Source organism: Megalobrama amblycephala, linkage group LG7, assembly GCF_018812025.1.
Source record: "Megalobrama amblycephala isolate DHTTF-2021 linkage group LG7, ASM1881202v1, whole genome shotgun sequence".
In the NCBI taxonomy this organism is placed as follows: Eukaryota; Metazoa; Chordata; class Actinopteri; order Cypriniformes; family Xenocyprididae; genus Megalobrama; species Megalobrama amblycephala.
In genome coordinates this window covers 15,281,091-15,296,518 of record NC_063050.1, presented here as the reverse complement: position 1 = coordinate 15,296,518, position 15,428 = coordinate 15,281,091, and the positions used below count along the sequence as shown (strand labels likewise).

The window sequence follows — 15,428 nt, the reverse complement described above, 5'->3', positions numbered from 1 at the left end:
TTTTATTGAAAATAAATGCCTTTTTTGATATGTGATGTGAAACTAGAGAAGAACGAACTCGGCAAAAGGCGGATTCGAAACCGCGGCGATCGCAGTAAAAGCTAGACTGGCGGTCCAATACTTTAGCATTGCGCCACTGAGGACATTAATAAGTGTATGTCCTTTATCATACTTGATAGATAATGAAGAGTTATTATGTTGAAATAACGAGATATTATGTCGTTATAACGACTTATTATGTTGAAATAACGAGATATTATGTCGTTATAACGACTTATTATGTTGAAATAACGAGATATGTCGTTATAACGACTTAATATCTTGAAATAACGAGATATTATGTCGTTATAACGACTTATTATGTTGAAATAACGACTTATTATGTTGAAATAAGGAGATATTATGTCGTTATAACGAGATATTATGTTGAAATAACGACTTAATATCTTGATATAACGACATAATATCTCGTTATTTCAACATAATAAGTCGTTATAACGACATAATAAGTCGTTATTTCAACATAATAACTCTTCATTATCTATCAAGTATGATAAAGGAGGTTCACTTTTCAACTTCCCTAGTGGTGCAACTCTAAAGTATTGAACCGCCAGTTTAGCTTTTACTTCGATCGCCACGGTTTCGAATCCGCCTTTTGCCGAGTTCGTTCTTCTCTAGTTTTACATCACATATCAAAAAAGGCATTTATTTTCAATAAAAATTAAAACTATGTTATAAAAGTGCAAATAACCTGCCTAACGAGTGTTTAATAACATTAAAAGTATTTATTGGGCAGGGTTAGCAGCATGTTCGATATTACCCACTAGAGGGCAGAATAAGACAGGGAATCAATTAAAGAGTGCAATAGTTATGTTGAACTACTGTTACAAGTTGGTGCTCCAAAATCCCAGAGGTTTATCATGGGAATTTGCGTTCATCCCAGGCTAACCTTTATTGAGGTTAAATTTATTAGACCATAGTAAATAAAACAATTTACAGTGCAAATGTCAGGGGTGTCAAACTTACAGATGCACAAATACTTGATAGATAATAAAGAGTTATTATGTTGAAATAACGACTTATTATGTCGTTATAACAACTTATTATGTTGAAATAACGAGATATTATGTCGTCATAACGACTTAATATCTTGAAATAACGAGATATTATGTCGTTATAACGACTTAATATCTTGAAATAACGAGATATTATGTCGTTATAACGACTTAATATCTTGAAATAACGAGATATTATGTCGTTATAACGACTTATTATGTTGAAATAACGAGATATTATGTCGTTATAACGACTTAATATCTTGAAATAACGAGATATTATGTCGTTATAACGACTTAATATCTTGAAATAACGAGATATTATGTCGTTATAACGACTTAATATCTTGAAATAACGAGATATTATGTCGTTATAACGACTTATTATGTTGAAATAACGAGATATTATGTCGTTATAACGACTTATTATGTTGAAATAACGAGATAAACTTTTCGATTTTTTTTTTTTCCTCCCTACCAAGTTTTTTTTTTTTTTTTTTTCACCATGCGGTTCAGGGCTTCCGTAGGAAGCCATTGAAGTCCATTATATGGAGAAAAATCCTGGAATATTTTCATTAAAAACCTTAATTTCTTTTCAACTGACGAAAGAAAGTCATGAACATCTTGGATGACATGGTGGTGAGTAAATTATCAGGAAAAGTTTATTTAAAAGTGTACTAATCCTTTAAGGTGTTAAAAATCTGAAGAGATTTCAGTATTGTGTTTGTTTATATTTTCTATTCATGATTTTCTTTTATAAACAGGCAACTCAGCAGGATGACGCCAGTAAGACGGCTAACACTGTTCTGTCCGTCACCATTGATGATATGGATGACAACCCTCCGAAATTTGACCAGGATGAGTACACCGTATCTATTCTGGAAAATTCACCTCAGGATCAGTTTGTGCTTCAGACTAGAGTCACCGATCTAGACCTGGTAATGTTCCTCAAAACATCACTGTCTGATTGTTAAAGAAAATAAATAATATAAAATGAAATAAAACACATATATAATTTATGCATATTTTTAATTAAATAGTTTATTTTTGCATCTTTGCAAATTTGAAAATATGACATGGACAAAAATAAAAATAAATAAATAAATTGGAAAAGAACTTAGTAAGTGATTTCTTTTCTAGGAAGGATTTGTGGGAACATTCCAGATTATTCCAGAATCCGTACCTTTTTCCATCAGCCCTGATGGAACAATACTGGTGAAAAGTTCTGCAGACCTAGACAGAGAAGCCACAGCCAGCTTCAGTTTTCAGGTAACAACAAATCTCATTAACAATTTTCAGAATGAAGAATTATAATAACATTGTGTTTTCAAACACCACTGCATAATAAGCATGTCAATTTTCTCTCCAAAATCTAAAGGTTGAAGCACAAGAAAACCCTCCTTCCACCAACAAAGCAACAGCCGACGTGACCATCGTCCTGCTGGATGAGAATGACAACAGTCCACAGTTTACAACTTCTAAGTATCAGGGCAAAGTTTACGGCAATCAGACTATTGGAATGCAGGTTGTCAAGGTGATGAATTATTGTTTTGTTGAGTCATTTAATCATTTTCCAGAAAAATCTATATTTTAGTAAATTTCTGGAGATTATGGAACCATTATGTCATTATAATATGACTACTATACCATAAATATTGGAATAAAGTTACTAACTAAACTTACTGTACATACATTTTCATGTAAGGTTGAAGCAACAGACCTGGATGAAGGTCCAAATAGTGAAATCAGCTACTCCATTGAGTTTGGAAATGAAGAAGGTTATTTTGGCATTAATGAGAATGATGGAGAGATTACGCTAGTTCAGACAATCCCACTGGTGGAAAACAGAATCCTTCAGTTTTCACTCTATGTGACTGCAAAAGATGGTAAGATACCATGTGTGTCCTGGAAGACATTTGATGGAAGTATATATGATTGTGGATACATTACTGTTGGCTTAAATAGCATTTCACTTCTTTTACAAACATTAGGGGGCGGCAGATCAACTTCTGCAATGGTGGATGTCCAAGCACTTGGAGATTCTCATCCTCGGTTCCTTCAGAAGACCTACCAGGGACAAGTAGAGGAGGATCAGTCAGAGGCAGACATTGTGAAGGTCCTTACAAGCACAAAGGGTTTCTTTATAAGATCTTCTATGAGGGATTGCTTCTGTATCTGTAAAAACTATTTATGACACAAATATGGTCTTTTAAATGACAACCAGCTGACTAACAAATGTTTATTTAAAGTACTAAAAACTGAAGAGATATTTTACCTTATCTTGGTACACTTATGTATGGCCTCAGCCTGAGGACACATGCAAAAAATGGCAGATCTGGGCCACTTGGTGTCGCTATAACAGAAAATAATTATTTAATAATTAATAATTAATTAATAATTAGGTTGTTCTGATGGACTAGTGGTAGAAATTTTGTTAATCATGCTAGAGGTTTAAGGCAGGTAGGGCATAGGACCAGTTTCAATGATTAGATAAACACTTTATGGTCCTCCGCCTTCCACAGACAATATATTTACATATAAATATATTTAAACCACTTAAAGGGTTAGTTCACCCAAAAATGAAAATTTTCATTTTAGGGTGACCTAACCCTTTAACTTAGTGATTGCTATCAGAATGTGAAGAGACTTTGAACCAACATAACAAAAAAGGTTTCTGGAACAAATTTCCTACCCTGCCTTTAAATGTTAATCAATTTTGAGTTCTCACATACAGTAACAACACTCTTAGAAAGGATGTGTTAAAACTGACTCAAACTGTTAAATTCTTACACATCAGTGTGTGAGTTTAGGGACGACGCTTGTTGTGTTAATTCTGACACATTCATTGAGTCAATGATTTTAACACAGTGAATGTGTCTGGAAGGTTAACCAGAGGTGTAGTCAAGACCAGACCCTCCAAGACCGAGACCAAGACCATTCAAGAGTGAAGTTAATGAGATAATTAAGTCATTAATCAAGCAGTAGTGATGAACACCTGCTGTTAACAGGCAGAATCATTGAAGGAAAGAGGAAAAAAACAACAAAATAAAACACCTGTGCTACTTCTGAACATGAAGACCAAATTTGCAATGATCTATCTGTCAAGTCCAGTCAAAAAAAGTCTTACATATCAATGCTTGTGTTTTGGGACAACACTTAATTTTGTTAATTTTGTGTTAATTTTGACACATTCACTGTGTCAAACACAGACATTCTGAAAATTTGCATTTGTTAAAAAACGACTCAAATTGGCTAAATTCTTACACATCAGTGTGTGAGTTTAGGGACAACACTCATTTTGTTAATTTTGACACATTCATTGTGTGATGATTTTAACACAGTAAATGTGTCAGGAAGGTGATCTGATGTTAACAAGCAGAATCACCAAAGGAGAAAATCACAATTTTTAAGTTTCCATCATGGAGATGAGTGTTTGCTTTAGTTAAGCTCTTGACCTTTGACTTTTTAACATTTTGTTTTGGGCTGTTGTAATTTTAATTATAACAACTGGACAAACAACAAAAAAAAGATGATCAGGTGGTGTTGGTTATGTTTTTACATAATCATTATTAGACCTGAATATCTGAACTCATTCAGAGCCCAATCTTTGAGTTAGATTTACATTATTGATTACAGCAGCACTGTGATTCTACAGCAGAAGATCAGCTTTTTTTTAAAATATAACCTAAGGGACTTCTCAAAAGATGATTTAGGCACACACAGACATCAAGAATCAGCCTGTGAATCTCAACAGTGGTGAGAATAATAAAGCATGCTGCAGTGCATTCTGGGTGCCACCAATCAAAATTTATCCATGGCTCCCATCATGCATTGCTGCATCAATAAATTATGAGCTGAATTGTCTTAGTAATTTCCTTTATTCTCACTATTTTATTTTTTTCTGTTTATGTGACTTTTTAGTAGCTTGTTTTCTAATGTTCAGAGTTGATCTGTTTATCAGAATATGTTGCTTGTCACCATTGTTGAGATTCACAGGCTGATTCTTGATGTTTGTGTGTGCCTTTTAAATCAACAACTTTTGAGAAATTTTTCAGATTATATTGAAACAGCTGATCTTCTGCTGTTGAATCACAGTGCTGCTGTAATTATTCATGTAAATCTAACTCAGAGATTCAGGTCAATTAATGGATATGTGAAAACATAACCAACACCACCTGATCATCTTTTCTCTTTGCGTGTCTGTATAGCTCAGTAACAGCAGCCAAACAAAATCTAATATTAAATAGTCAAGGGTCAAGAGCCCAACTAACTAAACCCTGATCTCCATGATGGTGACTTAAAATTGTGATTTTCTCCTTTGGTGATTCTGTTTGTTAAAGGTGCTAAAGAGGATGTTTTGTTTTATACATTTTTGCAATATTACTTGAAACTGTCTTTACTAACTGATAAATAACTATTTATTAGGTGCACTGAAAGGAATAATACTAATATACATCATCTGTGCACGAGGTAGGGCCCTAAAAACATCAGCCAATCATTTAAACGATTGGCCCTCTGGCTTTTCAATCACTGCCGTGACGTTCCTTGTGAGAGACGAGCGTGGCTGCGCTCTCCAGTAACTTTCCACACTCTACAGGCGCCGCATGCAATGTTTTTGTCAGGAGACAGGAGTAACAACTGCAGATTATGAGTTACCTGCGGTGAGTCCGACATAATGAATCCACGACACAGCGAATGCCGGTGGTAAACACTCGTGTTCCAATACTCGTGCACGAGGCGTTCCCTCAAAAGTGAAGGAGGGGGGTGCTGTGAAGGAGGGGGGTTGTTCTTACGCATGCGCTCATTTCAAAAACTCAGTAACAGTCTTTGGTTTCTCAGTCGACTAAAAGATCCTCTGTAGCACCTTTAACAGCAGGTGCTCATCACTAATGTTCAATAGTCACACAATTAATTCATTATCTTGATTGGATTGAATTGTCTGGTTTTGGTCTTGGAAGGTCTGGTCTCAGCCACACCTCTGGTCTTGAATGGTCTTGGTTTTGGAGGTCTGGGGCCGTATTCACGAAACATTTTATCTTACCACTAAGAGTTCTCCTAAATAGCAGTAAAAGTTCTCTTAAAACCTATTCACAAAGCTGCTGAGACAAACTTTTACTAAGGAATAGAGAGAAGTCTTAAGCTAAGAGTAAGGGCGGGGTTGACCTCGTTGCAATGGAGTAAACACACAGTGATTGGCTGATGGGGGAGGAGTCAGCAATTAAATCATAGAAATATTGTAGAATCAGAGCCGTTAAATATGTTTTTCAAAGGCTCTTTGTAGAATGAGGTGTCATGCTTAAAATACAAATGTTGCCATATTCAAATAAATATTTTTAATAAAAATGTTGTCATATTCAAATAAAGGTTTTAAAATGTAGGCCAAGTGTCACTAATTAAAACTAATTAAAGTATATTACAGTTAATTGTCCGCCTCTAGGATGTCTTCATCTCAAGAGAATGCACAATGCAAGTGACAAATTATGTTTTATAAACAAAGTTTAGGAGAAACACATTCAAATGGTCTTTCTAATCAGCTCGAAAGGAGGAATATATACACAGGCGAGAGCCGACTCGCCTATAGTTACTTCGACAGTTTTCTGCATCCCTCCACCACCCCGTCCCTCACTCTCAGCTGGGGATACGGAGATAACTTTGGGTTTGGGATAAATTCCAAGCTCGGAGCCCTCGATCCCTTTGGACAGCACACCAAATACGCTTATTATTTATTAATTTTTTACTCTATTCAAACACTGATTCAATGCCACTACCATTGATTTTTTTATTGGAATTTCAAAATTTTTTCAACATTAATTGAGGGTGCAAAAGTGATATTGATTCAATGATGTTAACGTTGACACATTAACATTGATTTAACATTATTTCGATAGGAGTCCTCTTGACTACTCCTAACGTTTCACAGATTTAGGAGCTAGTTTTAGTGTGCTAAAATGCTTTGTGAAATACTCTTAGAGCAAAAATTTAGGACTCCTAAAATTAAGACTGACACGCTCATTATTTTTAAGAGTTTCTCCTATAATCGGCAATTTAGGAGCTACTTTTAGCCTTAAGATGTTTTGTGAATACGGCCCCTGGTCTTCACCTTGGAAATTAACACAAAGTTGTGTAAATGTGTAATACTAACACATTACAGGTGTTCTTGGCTGCACAGATTGTGTTGATGCTGTGAACAAATACACAGGTTGTGTTCATTTTAAAACTAAACATAATATGTGTAAAACATAAATTCTTATGCAAATTTTTTATGCAATATTGACACAAAATATGTAAACTACAGTGTAATCATAAATCAATGTGTGCTCTCTCGTTCACAGGTGGACTTCCTGTCCTTTGATCCTATTGTTCCTGTCATATTAACAGTTGAGACTGAAGCTGACAAGTTCTCCATAAACCAGGATACAGGTGTTCTCTCGACCAAAGTCAAACTGGACTTTGAGGAGAAGAGCAGCTACACTGTGCAGCTGTCGATATCAGATGGAACTAACCGGGACGAGGCATCAGTCCTGGTTGAGGTGCTGGATATCAATGACAACAGTCCAGTTTTTATAAGTCACCTAGCTCCTGTCTCAGTACCAGAGGATCACACGGTGGGAGATGATGTAACTTCCACTACAGCCACAGATGCAGATGCAGGGTTTAATGGAGAAGTGTGGTACACTCTCATGGGAGGTGCTGGGAGGTTTAGTGTGGACCAGGAAACAGGAGTGATAACTCTAGTAGCTCCCCTTGACAGGGAGACCCAAGATGTGTACCACTTAGAGATCACTGCCCAAGATCAGGGTCGCCCCTCACGCTCCACCACCACCACTCTGGACATCTCCGTGACTGACATTAATGACAATGCTCCTATATTTTCCAGACAACAGTATGAGATCACAGTGTCTGAGCATGCTGAAGTAGGAACAGCCGTGTTAGATGCCATGGCAACAGACAAGGATGATGGAGCAAATGCTATCGTGACCTATCACATTGTCATACAGGAGCCTTCTTCAACATCACCCGTCTTTATCATTGATGCAGAGTCTGGATCCATAAGCCTTGCTGAAAAGCTGGATTATGGAAAAGCTAAGCGTTACAATCTAGAAGTGGAGGTACGAGATGGAGGAATCCCTGTTCTCACTAGCAGTGCTACTGTAACGGTGTGGGTGGAGGACGTGAACGATAAAGCTCCTGTGTTCAGTAAGGACCAGTACGATGTATCCGTCTATGAAAACCTTGCAGGTGGAACTGCTCTGGTATCTTTGGAGGTTACAGATGAGGATGAGGTGAGAGAAGTAAAGCAGACATATGTAAACTACACAAGACCTAAATAACCTTCATATTAACCATGTAAACTTTCATGTAAGGCTTTGTCAAGCCAACATACCTAGTTTGTTGTGATATACGGGTACTTCCCAGCTAACAGAATTTTGGTATAAGAACGTTCTCTAAATATTCAGTGTTGGTTCTGGGAACATAAAAAATTGCAACCTCTGATAAAGATAAAGAAGCACCTCAACAAAAGTCAAGGGTCAAGAGCTCAACTAAAACAAACACTGATCTCCATGATGGTGACTCCAAACTAAACATTTTCAATAAGACATCAACATCTAAAACATAATTTTCAATAAGAACTTCCGTAGACGTGTGACAGAAATAAAATGTCTTTTATCTTCAGTTCATCTAAGGCTGTGGCTGAAGAAAGTTGTAGTTTGTGTTCTTATTTCTCTTTCTTTCAGTGTTTGTTCACAGCAGGTGTTTGAATGATTGAAAGAATATTTCAGGAACATCATACTAACCTTTAAATAACATTCTACTAACATTAAGGAAACTGGACATTTTCATGTTCTTGGAATGTTACTAATCAACTTCTTAGAATGTTGAATTTTAGATCAAAATTAAGTTGAAAGAACATTTGAGGAACATTATACCTTATAAAAACATTCCTCTAACGTCAAGAAAACCAACACTGAATATTAGAGAATGTTCTTATAACAAAATTCTGTTAACTGTGTTACCATTTCTAATTTTCTTTCCAAACAGGGAGGATTCTCTAAAGGTTATTTTGTCATGGATAGCGATACCTTCATTATCAACAGTCAGGGAGTAATATCACTCCGGAGCGACGCCACCTTGGATAGAGAAACTGTAGACAATTACAATATAGAGGTATAAAGCAATCACATTCATTTCTTAAATCCAACTATTTACAAAATGTTCAGTATGACTTTTCATTCTGGATGGCATGTTTGTATTGTCTTTCTCAGGTAATAGCTGTAGACCGGCCTGTCGATGGTTTAAGCTCCACAGCTCAGGTCATCATCACTGTTCTGGACGTCAACGACAACAACCCACAATTCCTTCCTTTCCCAGAGACCATTGAGATTCAGGAAGGTGCATACACACGCTCATCACCTAGAGAGGTGTGTGAAATCTTAGCCACAGATGCTGATATTGGAGACAACGGACGTGTCACCATCACTACATACTCACACAGTGAAATATTCAGATTCAGAGAGGTGAGGACCTTGACCTATAAACATGGCAATGTATTGTCAGATGTTCAGATCTTATTTAAATAATAATAATAATAATAATAATAAATCCTTCTGCTCTTTAGGATGGGACTCTTCTAGCTGTCAATGAGCTGGATCGAGAGACACAGGATTTGTACGATGTGATCATTGTTGTTGTGGATCATGGGATGCCACAGGGAAATGTAATTTCTTATTATTTTTACGATTTCCCTAATGTCACTTTGTATGTCAATTCAGTTTTGCGATTGTACAGAAAGAAGTCAATCTGAACATCAGGCTTTATGCAATATACAGAAATCAGAGTGTAAATATCTGCTAGGATAGAAACCGTTTTCCAAGATAGAACATGTTGCTTGGTTTTCCAGTGTTTTCAAGCTTCATGGAATCAAATCTTTGAAACCAACACTGAATATTTAGAGAGCATTCTTATAACAAAATTCTGTTAGCTGGGAAGTTGCACTGTGGATCTAACTCTGTCAATATTAAAAGCTCTGGATTCCTGACTCTAATACAGTCCTTAAGCTTGATATTAGACAACGCAAATATGAACTTTTAGTCTGTACTACAAAATTGTGGTTTGGTTTCATTTTCTGCAGAACATCACCACAGTGAGGGTCAGTATCACAGATGTCAATGACAACGCTCCAGTTTTCAGCTCCGACACCTACAGCAAAAGCATTCTGGTTAAAGACGCCAAGGTTGGAGATGTGCTGCTGACGCTCTCGGCCACAGATAAAGATGCTGGAAGCAACGCACTTATTAGTTACAGGTAAGCTTAAGACTAAACTTCCATTTTTTTATGATCAATAATATAAAGGCAAAACCATGTGTAATGGACATGGGCCGGTAAGAGCTGTGCGAGTAAATCTCATTCCCCTGATCTCAAGAGGTGCTCTAGTGACCGACATTAGAGACTGAGGTCTTTAGCCTCCTTGTTAGAGTATCCAACTACCATTCCAGCAGACCTGGGTTACTTCCCAGCTAAGAAAATTTTATCATAAGAACATTCTCTAAATATTCAGTGTTGGTTCTGGGAACATTAAAAACGTCCAGTTTTCTTGACGTTTCAAGAATGTTTTTATAAGGTATAATGCTCCTCAAACGTTCTTTCAACTTAATTTTGATCTAAAATTCAACATTCCAAGATAATAATAAAAATATAGATAAAAGTTTCCTTAATGTTAATAGAATGTTATTTAAAGGTTAATACAATGTTCCTGAAACATTCTTTCAATCATTCAAACACATGCTGAGCATAGGCCGATTTATGGTGGATTGGCAAAAACTACTTAGACATCAGCAGTCATCATACAAACCTCAACAATGGTGACAATAAATTTTTTTTTTTTAAATCAGCTGTATAATTTATTCATGTCGGAATTCATGCTGGGAGCCTTGAATGTATTTTGTATGCTGGCATGAAGCATGTCACCATTGTTGTGTTTCATATGCCGAATGTTGATGTCTGTGAGTGTATAAATGACACAAAACAATGTTTTAAACAAAAAGTTAACAATGACAGTGTTATAAATTGTATTTTTCACATTGGTTGAGTTTAATACAGAAATTCAATTTCTTTAGTTAACAAGTTAGTTAGTTTTAGTTAGTTATTTGTCTGTTATTAAACAGACATGTTGAGTTTCATTATCAATGAAAAAATGTTTTTTGAAAATACCTGCAATTGCTGATAAACAAGTAGTTCTATAAAAGTCAGGGCTCAAGAGCTCAACTACAGCAGCCACCAACCTCCATGATGGTGACCTCAAACAAAACATCTAAACTTCTGTTAATTCTCAATAAGAGCTTCTGTAGACCTGTGACAAAAATAAAGTCAATCTGGTTAGTAATAAGTGAAGCTGGTAATGCTGTTTGTGGAGTTGTTTAATCAGATCTTCAGAAATGTAATGTCTTTTATCTTCAGTTCATCTAAGGCTGTGGCTGAAGAAAGTTTTAGTTTGTGTTCTTATTTCTCTTTCTTTCAGTGTTTGTTCACAGCAGGTGTTTGAATGATTGAAAGAATGTTTCAGGAACATCATAAATAACATTCTACTAACATTAAGGAAACTGGACATTTTCATGTTCTTGGAATGTTACAAATCAACATTCCTACAATGTTGAATTTTAGATCAAAATTAAGTTGAAAGAACGTTTGAGAAACATTATACCTTATAAAAATGTTCCTGTAACGTCAAGAAAACTGGATGTTTTTAATGTTCCCAGAACCAACACTGAATATTTAGAGAACGTTCTTATAACAAAATTCTGTTAGCTGGGTTAGAGTAGACAGTTTGAACCAGAGGGGTTACACATGAACACACTTCCCTACATGACACCTTTAAGACAGATGCATGAATGTTGTCTTTCTGTAGGTTCTCTAAAGACTCCTCAATGGTCACACTGGATGCTGAAACAGGAGACATCACTTTGACCTCTGACCTTAGCGGGGTAACAGAAGACACACTGCTAACCCTTACTGCTATAGCGACAGATCATGGAACACCACCAGAATCTGCTGAAGGTTTGGGTTTGGTTTGCATAATTTCTTTTAGTAAATCTCGTGTTAAAACAATGTATATAAAATAAGCAATTATTATTTTCAGTATTCAAATCTCAATTTTATGATTTCTTCTGATTTCTTTTTTGTAGTTTTGATCTATTTCAAAATTGCCATTTTCACTGAGACTGTGGCTTTTGAAAGCTCCTCCTACAAATTCACAATTAAAGAGAATGAACCTGAGGCGTCAATAGTGGGCAAGGTCAGGGCATTAACAGGTGATCCAGTGGTTATGGTCAGATATAACATGAAGTCACACGAGGATGTCTTCTCTGTGGATGGTGAGGGAACCATAAAAGCTCTCAGACCGCTGGACAAGGAGGAAGAGGAGTGGTACATCCTCACAGTAGAGGCCATAGACTCCAGAACTCCTCCAAACACTGCAGAGACAATGGTACAATACTTACTTCAAATTAAGACCAGAAACAAACTCTACACAAGTATGCAATTTATGTTAATGCATAATGTATATTTATATTACAAATATAAAATTTGCGTTAATTGGGAAAGCAATTTGTTTTGCATTTGCATTCTGACATGCAATGACACAAGCTTGTGTAGCTTTGTATACTTATAGAGAATGTTTTTGGCCTAAGCATGTCAAAGCCAAAGTTTCTCTTCTTAAAATGAATCACAGATAATTATGACTTTCTTTCTCATACTATCCTCAGGTCAGTGTTCAGGTTGAGAATGTGAATGAGGCTCCTGTGTTTGATGCTGAAATATATACAGCAGACATTTTCAGTGTCTCTCCATACAAATTTTCTTTAGTGAAGGTCCAGGTAAGTGTGTATTAATGGTGGCTGGGTATAGATATCAGTTATGAATGCAGTGGATGTACTCAGATCTATAATGACCTGAGGATAAAGCAAACATCACTGTTTCTGTTGCCATTGCTCATACTAAAGGGCCAGTGATTTGTTTAAACCCTTAGACTTACTTTTTTCTCCTGACATATAAAAATGTCTGAAATGTTTGACCCCAAAGCATCTAAGCCACTCTTAGAAGAAAAAAAAAGGTTCATTGGGGTTCTATAGAACCCTAGGATTCTTGGGACAATTTAAAAGAACACTTTATGCCAAAAAGGTTTTATATAAAGAAAAATGTCTTAAATTATTAAATACTTTCATGTGTATTGAGTTATTTCATTTTTTTTGTTTATTTTGTGATACATTGTTAGACCTTGCTGTAGAAAAATGGCCAAATTCTGACAGTAACAAACCATTTTCCATTAAAATAGTAATATTCTGTAGAAAATGCATTCTGGGTAATATTTGTTTTTTTCAAGAAAGTAGAATACAGGAATATACTGTGAGTTAACATCGCTCAAAGTCGACAGTCAGAGGCTGTGTTCTAAATCACACCTATACCCTCATTCACTATTCCCTACATTAGTTCACTAATATAGTCCACTTGACAGAGAGAATGAAAAGAAGTGAGTGAATTCAGACACTGATGAACACCTGATAAGCAGAATCACTGAAGGACAGAGAAACAAGACCAGAAAAAAGACACGAACAGAAACACAAGAATTACAACTGACTTCAGCCACACTGAGTGTCAAACCAGTTTACAAACCTGTTTGACATTATTTCTTTCATACATGTACAGAAGTTCTTGTTGAGAATTAACAGATATGGATGTTGATGTTTTATTGAAAATAATTAAGTTTGTAGTCACCATCGCGGTGACCAGTGTCTGCTTTATTTGGGCTCTTCACTCTTTGACATTAACTTTCTCTGGCTGCTTTAACGGAGTGTTTATAAAATACATTTGTTATAGCAAGAAAAAGCAAACTGGAAGTTGATAAGGTGTTTTTGGCTGTTGTAGTCTTGGGCTTGTCTAATTCACTGATCTCTTTTCTAATCTTTGATATCATGGGTATTTTATATTTATTGATGATACTTTGTCTGTGATTTAAAAGCATGAGATCCAGCAATGTTTCAGTAATCATTTATTTAGAAAAAATATTGAAGTCATGTAGTACATAAGGCACTGCATTCTTTAGAGACATCAAAAATCAGAATAGGAATCTCAACAATGGTGACATTTAAAGATGTCATGTCACAATGCATGCTGGATGCCAGCATAATACAAAACACCCAGCATGCACTGCAGCATGAATAAATTATGCAGCTGAACGGTCCTTTTTTATTGCCACCATTGTTGAGATTGATGTGCTAATTTTTGATATATGTGATTGTTTTTTTTGTTTTGTTTTTTGCAGGGTGTTTAAAAAAGTTCTTTATTGTAACAAATTGTTGTTGGAACTCATACTGTAGTTTCACAGTGGCAAGATCTCAACTAAAGCAAACACTGATCTCCTCAATAGTGACATCAAACCAAACATTTTCAATTAAACATCAACATCTAAACTTCTGTTAATTCTCAATAAGAACTTCTAGAAATAAAGTCAAACTGGTTAGTTAGAAGAGTAATAATCTGTAATGACTTTAAGACAGTTGTAGTTGTTTTTCTGCTCATCTCCTTTTTTCTGTTCTTGTTGTTCCTCTTCTCTTTGATGATTCTGCTTGTTAACAGCAGGTGTTCATCATAAATGCTCAATCATCACTTACACATTCACTTAATTATTGCAACACAGCATCAATGTTACTTTTACTCTTTGTAGTGTGGACACTAGAGGATGTTCCTGTGGGGTTGAAAGGGTTAAAGGTGTAAGATAAAAAGACATACCCACAAAATATATTTTAACAGTAACAAACTGTAAGTTAAGAAACAGTTGAATACTGGCAACACTGTTGCCAGTAGTTTACTGTAAAATTGAGTTTTGTGTGTCACCATTGTGCTGAAGAGTAGAGCCTGTGCTTAAGTTCAGGAGAAGATAAAGAAATGTTGATGATGTGTTGCGTGTTGCTATATTTAAGAGATGATGGTTGTGTTGTTGCTAGTGATCTCTTTGTTTAAGATATTTTCTGTGGACACTAATGAAATATGTTCACAGTAATAAAATGCTCACATGCTTAAAATATTATAAATATTAGTTTATAAATTTAAATGGCAGTGGGACAATTTATGGCAGTCGGTTTCTGCAAATGAAATTAGTTAATGAGTTTTTAATTTAGTGAATGGTTATCTTTACAGTAACATAATGTAGATTACAGACAAGGTCTAACAGTGTATTTCATTACTGTCAATAAACTTGAATTATTAATCCTATTTGTTGATTTTTTTTCTTTTTTTCTTTTTTCTTTAAATGTGGTTAAAATATCGTTGTGTATCCCTCAGGCATGGGACCCTGATGTGGGCGAGAGCTCAGAACTGCAG

General features: G+C 35.6%; 1 protein-coding gene across 1 annotated transcript in view; it reads left to right on the top strand.

The window, feature by feature from the left end:
* Positions 1–15,428, top strand: part of LOC125273125 (protocadherin Fat 1-like) — a 184,278-nt gene that overhangs the window by 92,697 nt on the left and 76,153 nt on the right. Inside the window, exons 10-19 of the mRNA XM_048198393.1 lie at positions 1,820–1,993; positions 2,196–2,324; positions 2,434–2,589; positions 2,761–2,941; positions 3,047–3,171; positions 7,388–8,338; positions 9,096–9,221; positions 9,320–9,571; positions 9,673–9,771; positions 10,186–10,358. Coding sequence (XP_048054350.1) covers positions 1,820–1,993; positions 2,196–2,324; positions 2,434–2,589; positions 2,761–2,941; positions 3,047–3,171; positions 7,388–8,338; positions 9,096–9,221; positions 9,320–9,571; positions 9,673–9,771; positions 10,186–10,358 — 2,366 coding nt within the window. The remainder of the gene's footprint in view (positions 1–1,819; positions 1,994–2,195; positions 2,325–2,433; positions 2,590–2,760; positions 2,942–3,046; positions 3,172–7,387; positions 8,339–9,095; positions 9,222–9,319; positions 9,572–9,672; positions 9,772–10,185; positions 10,359–15,428) is intronic.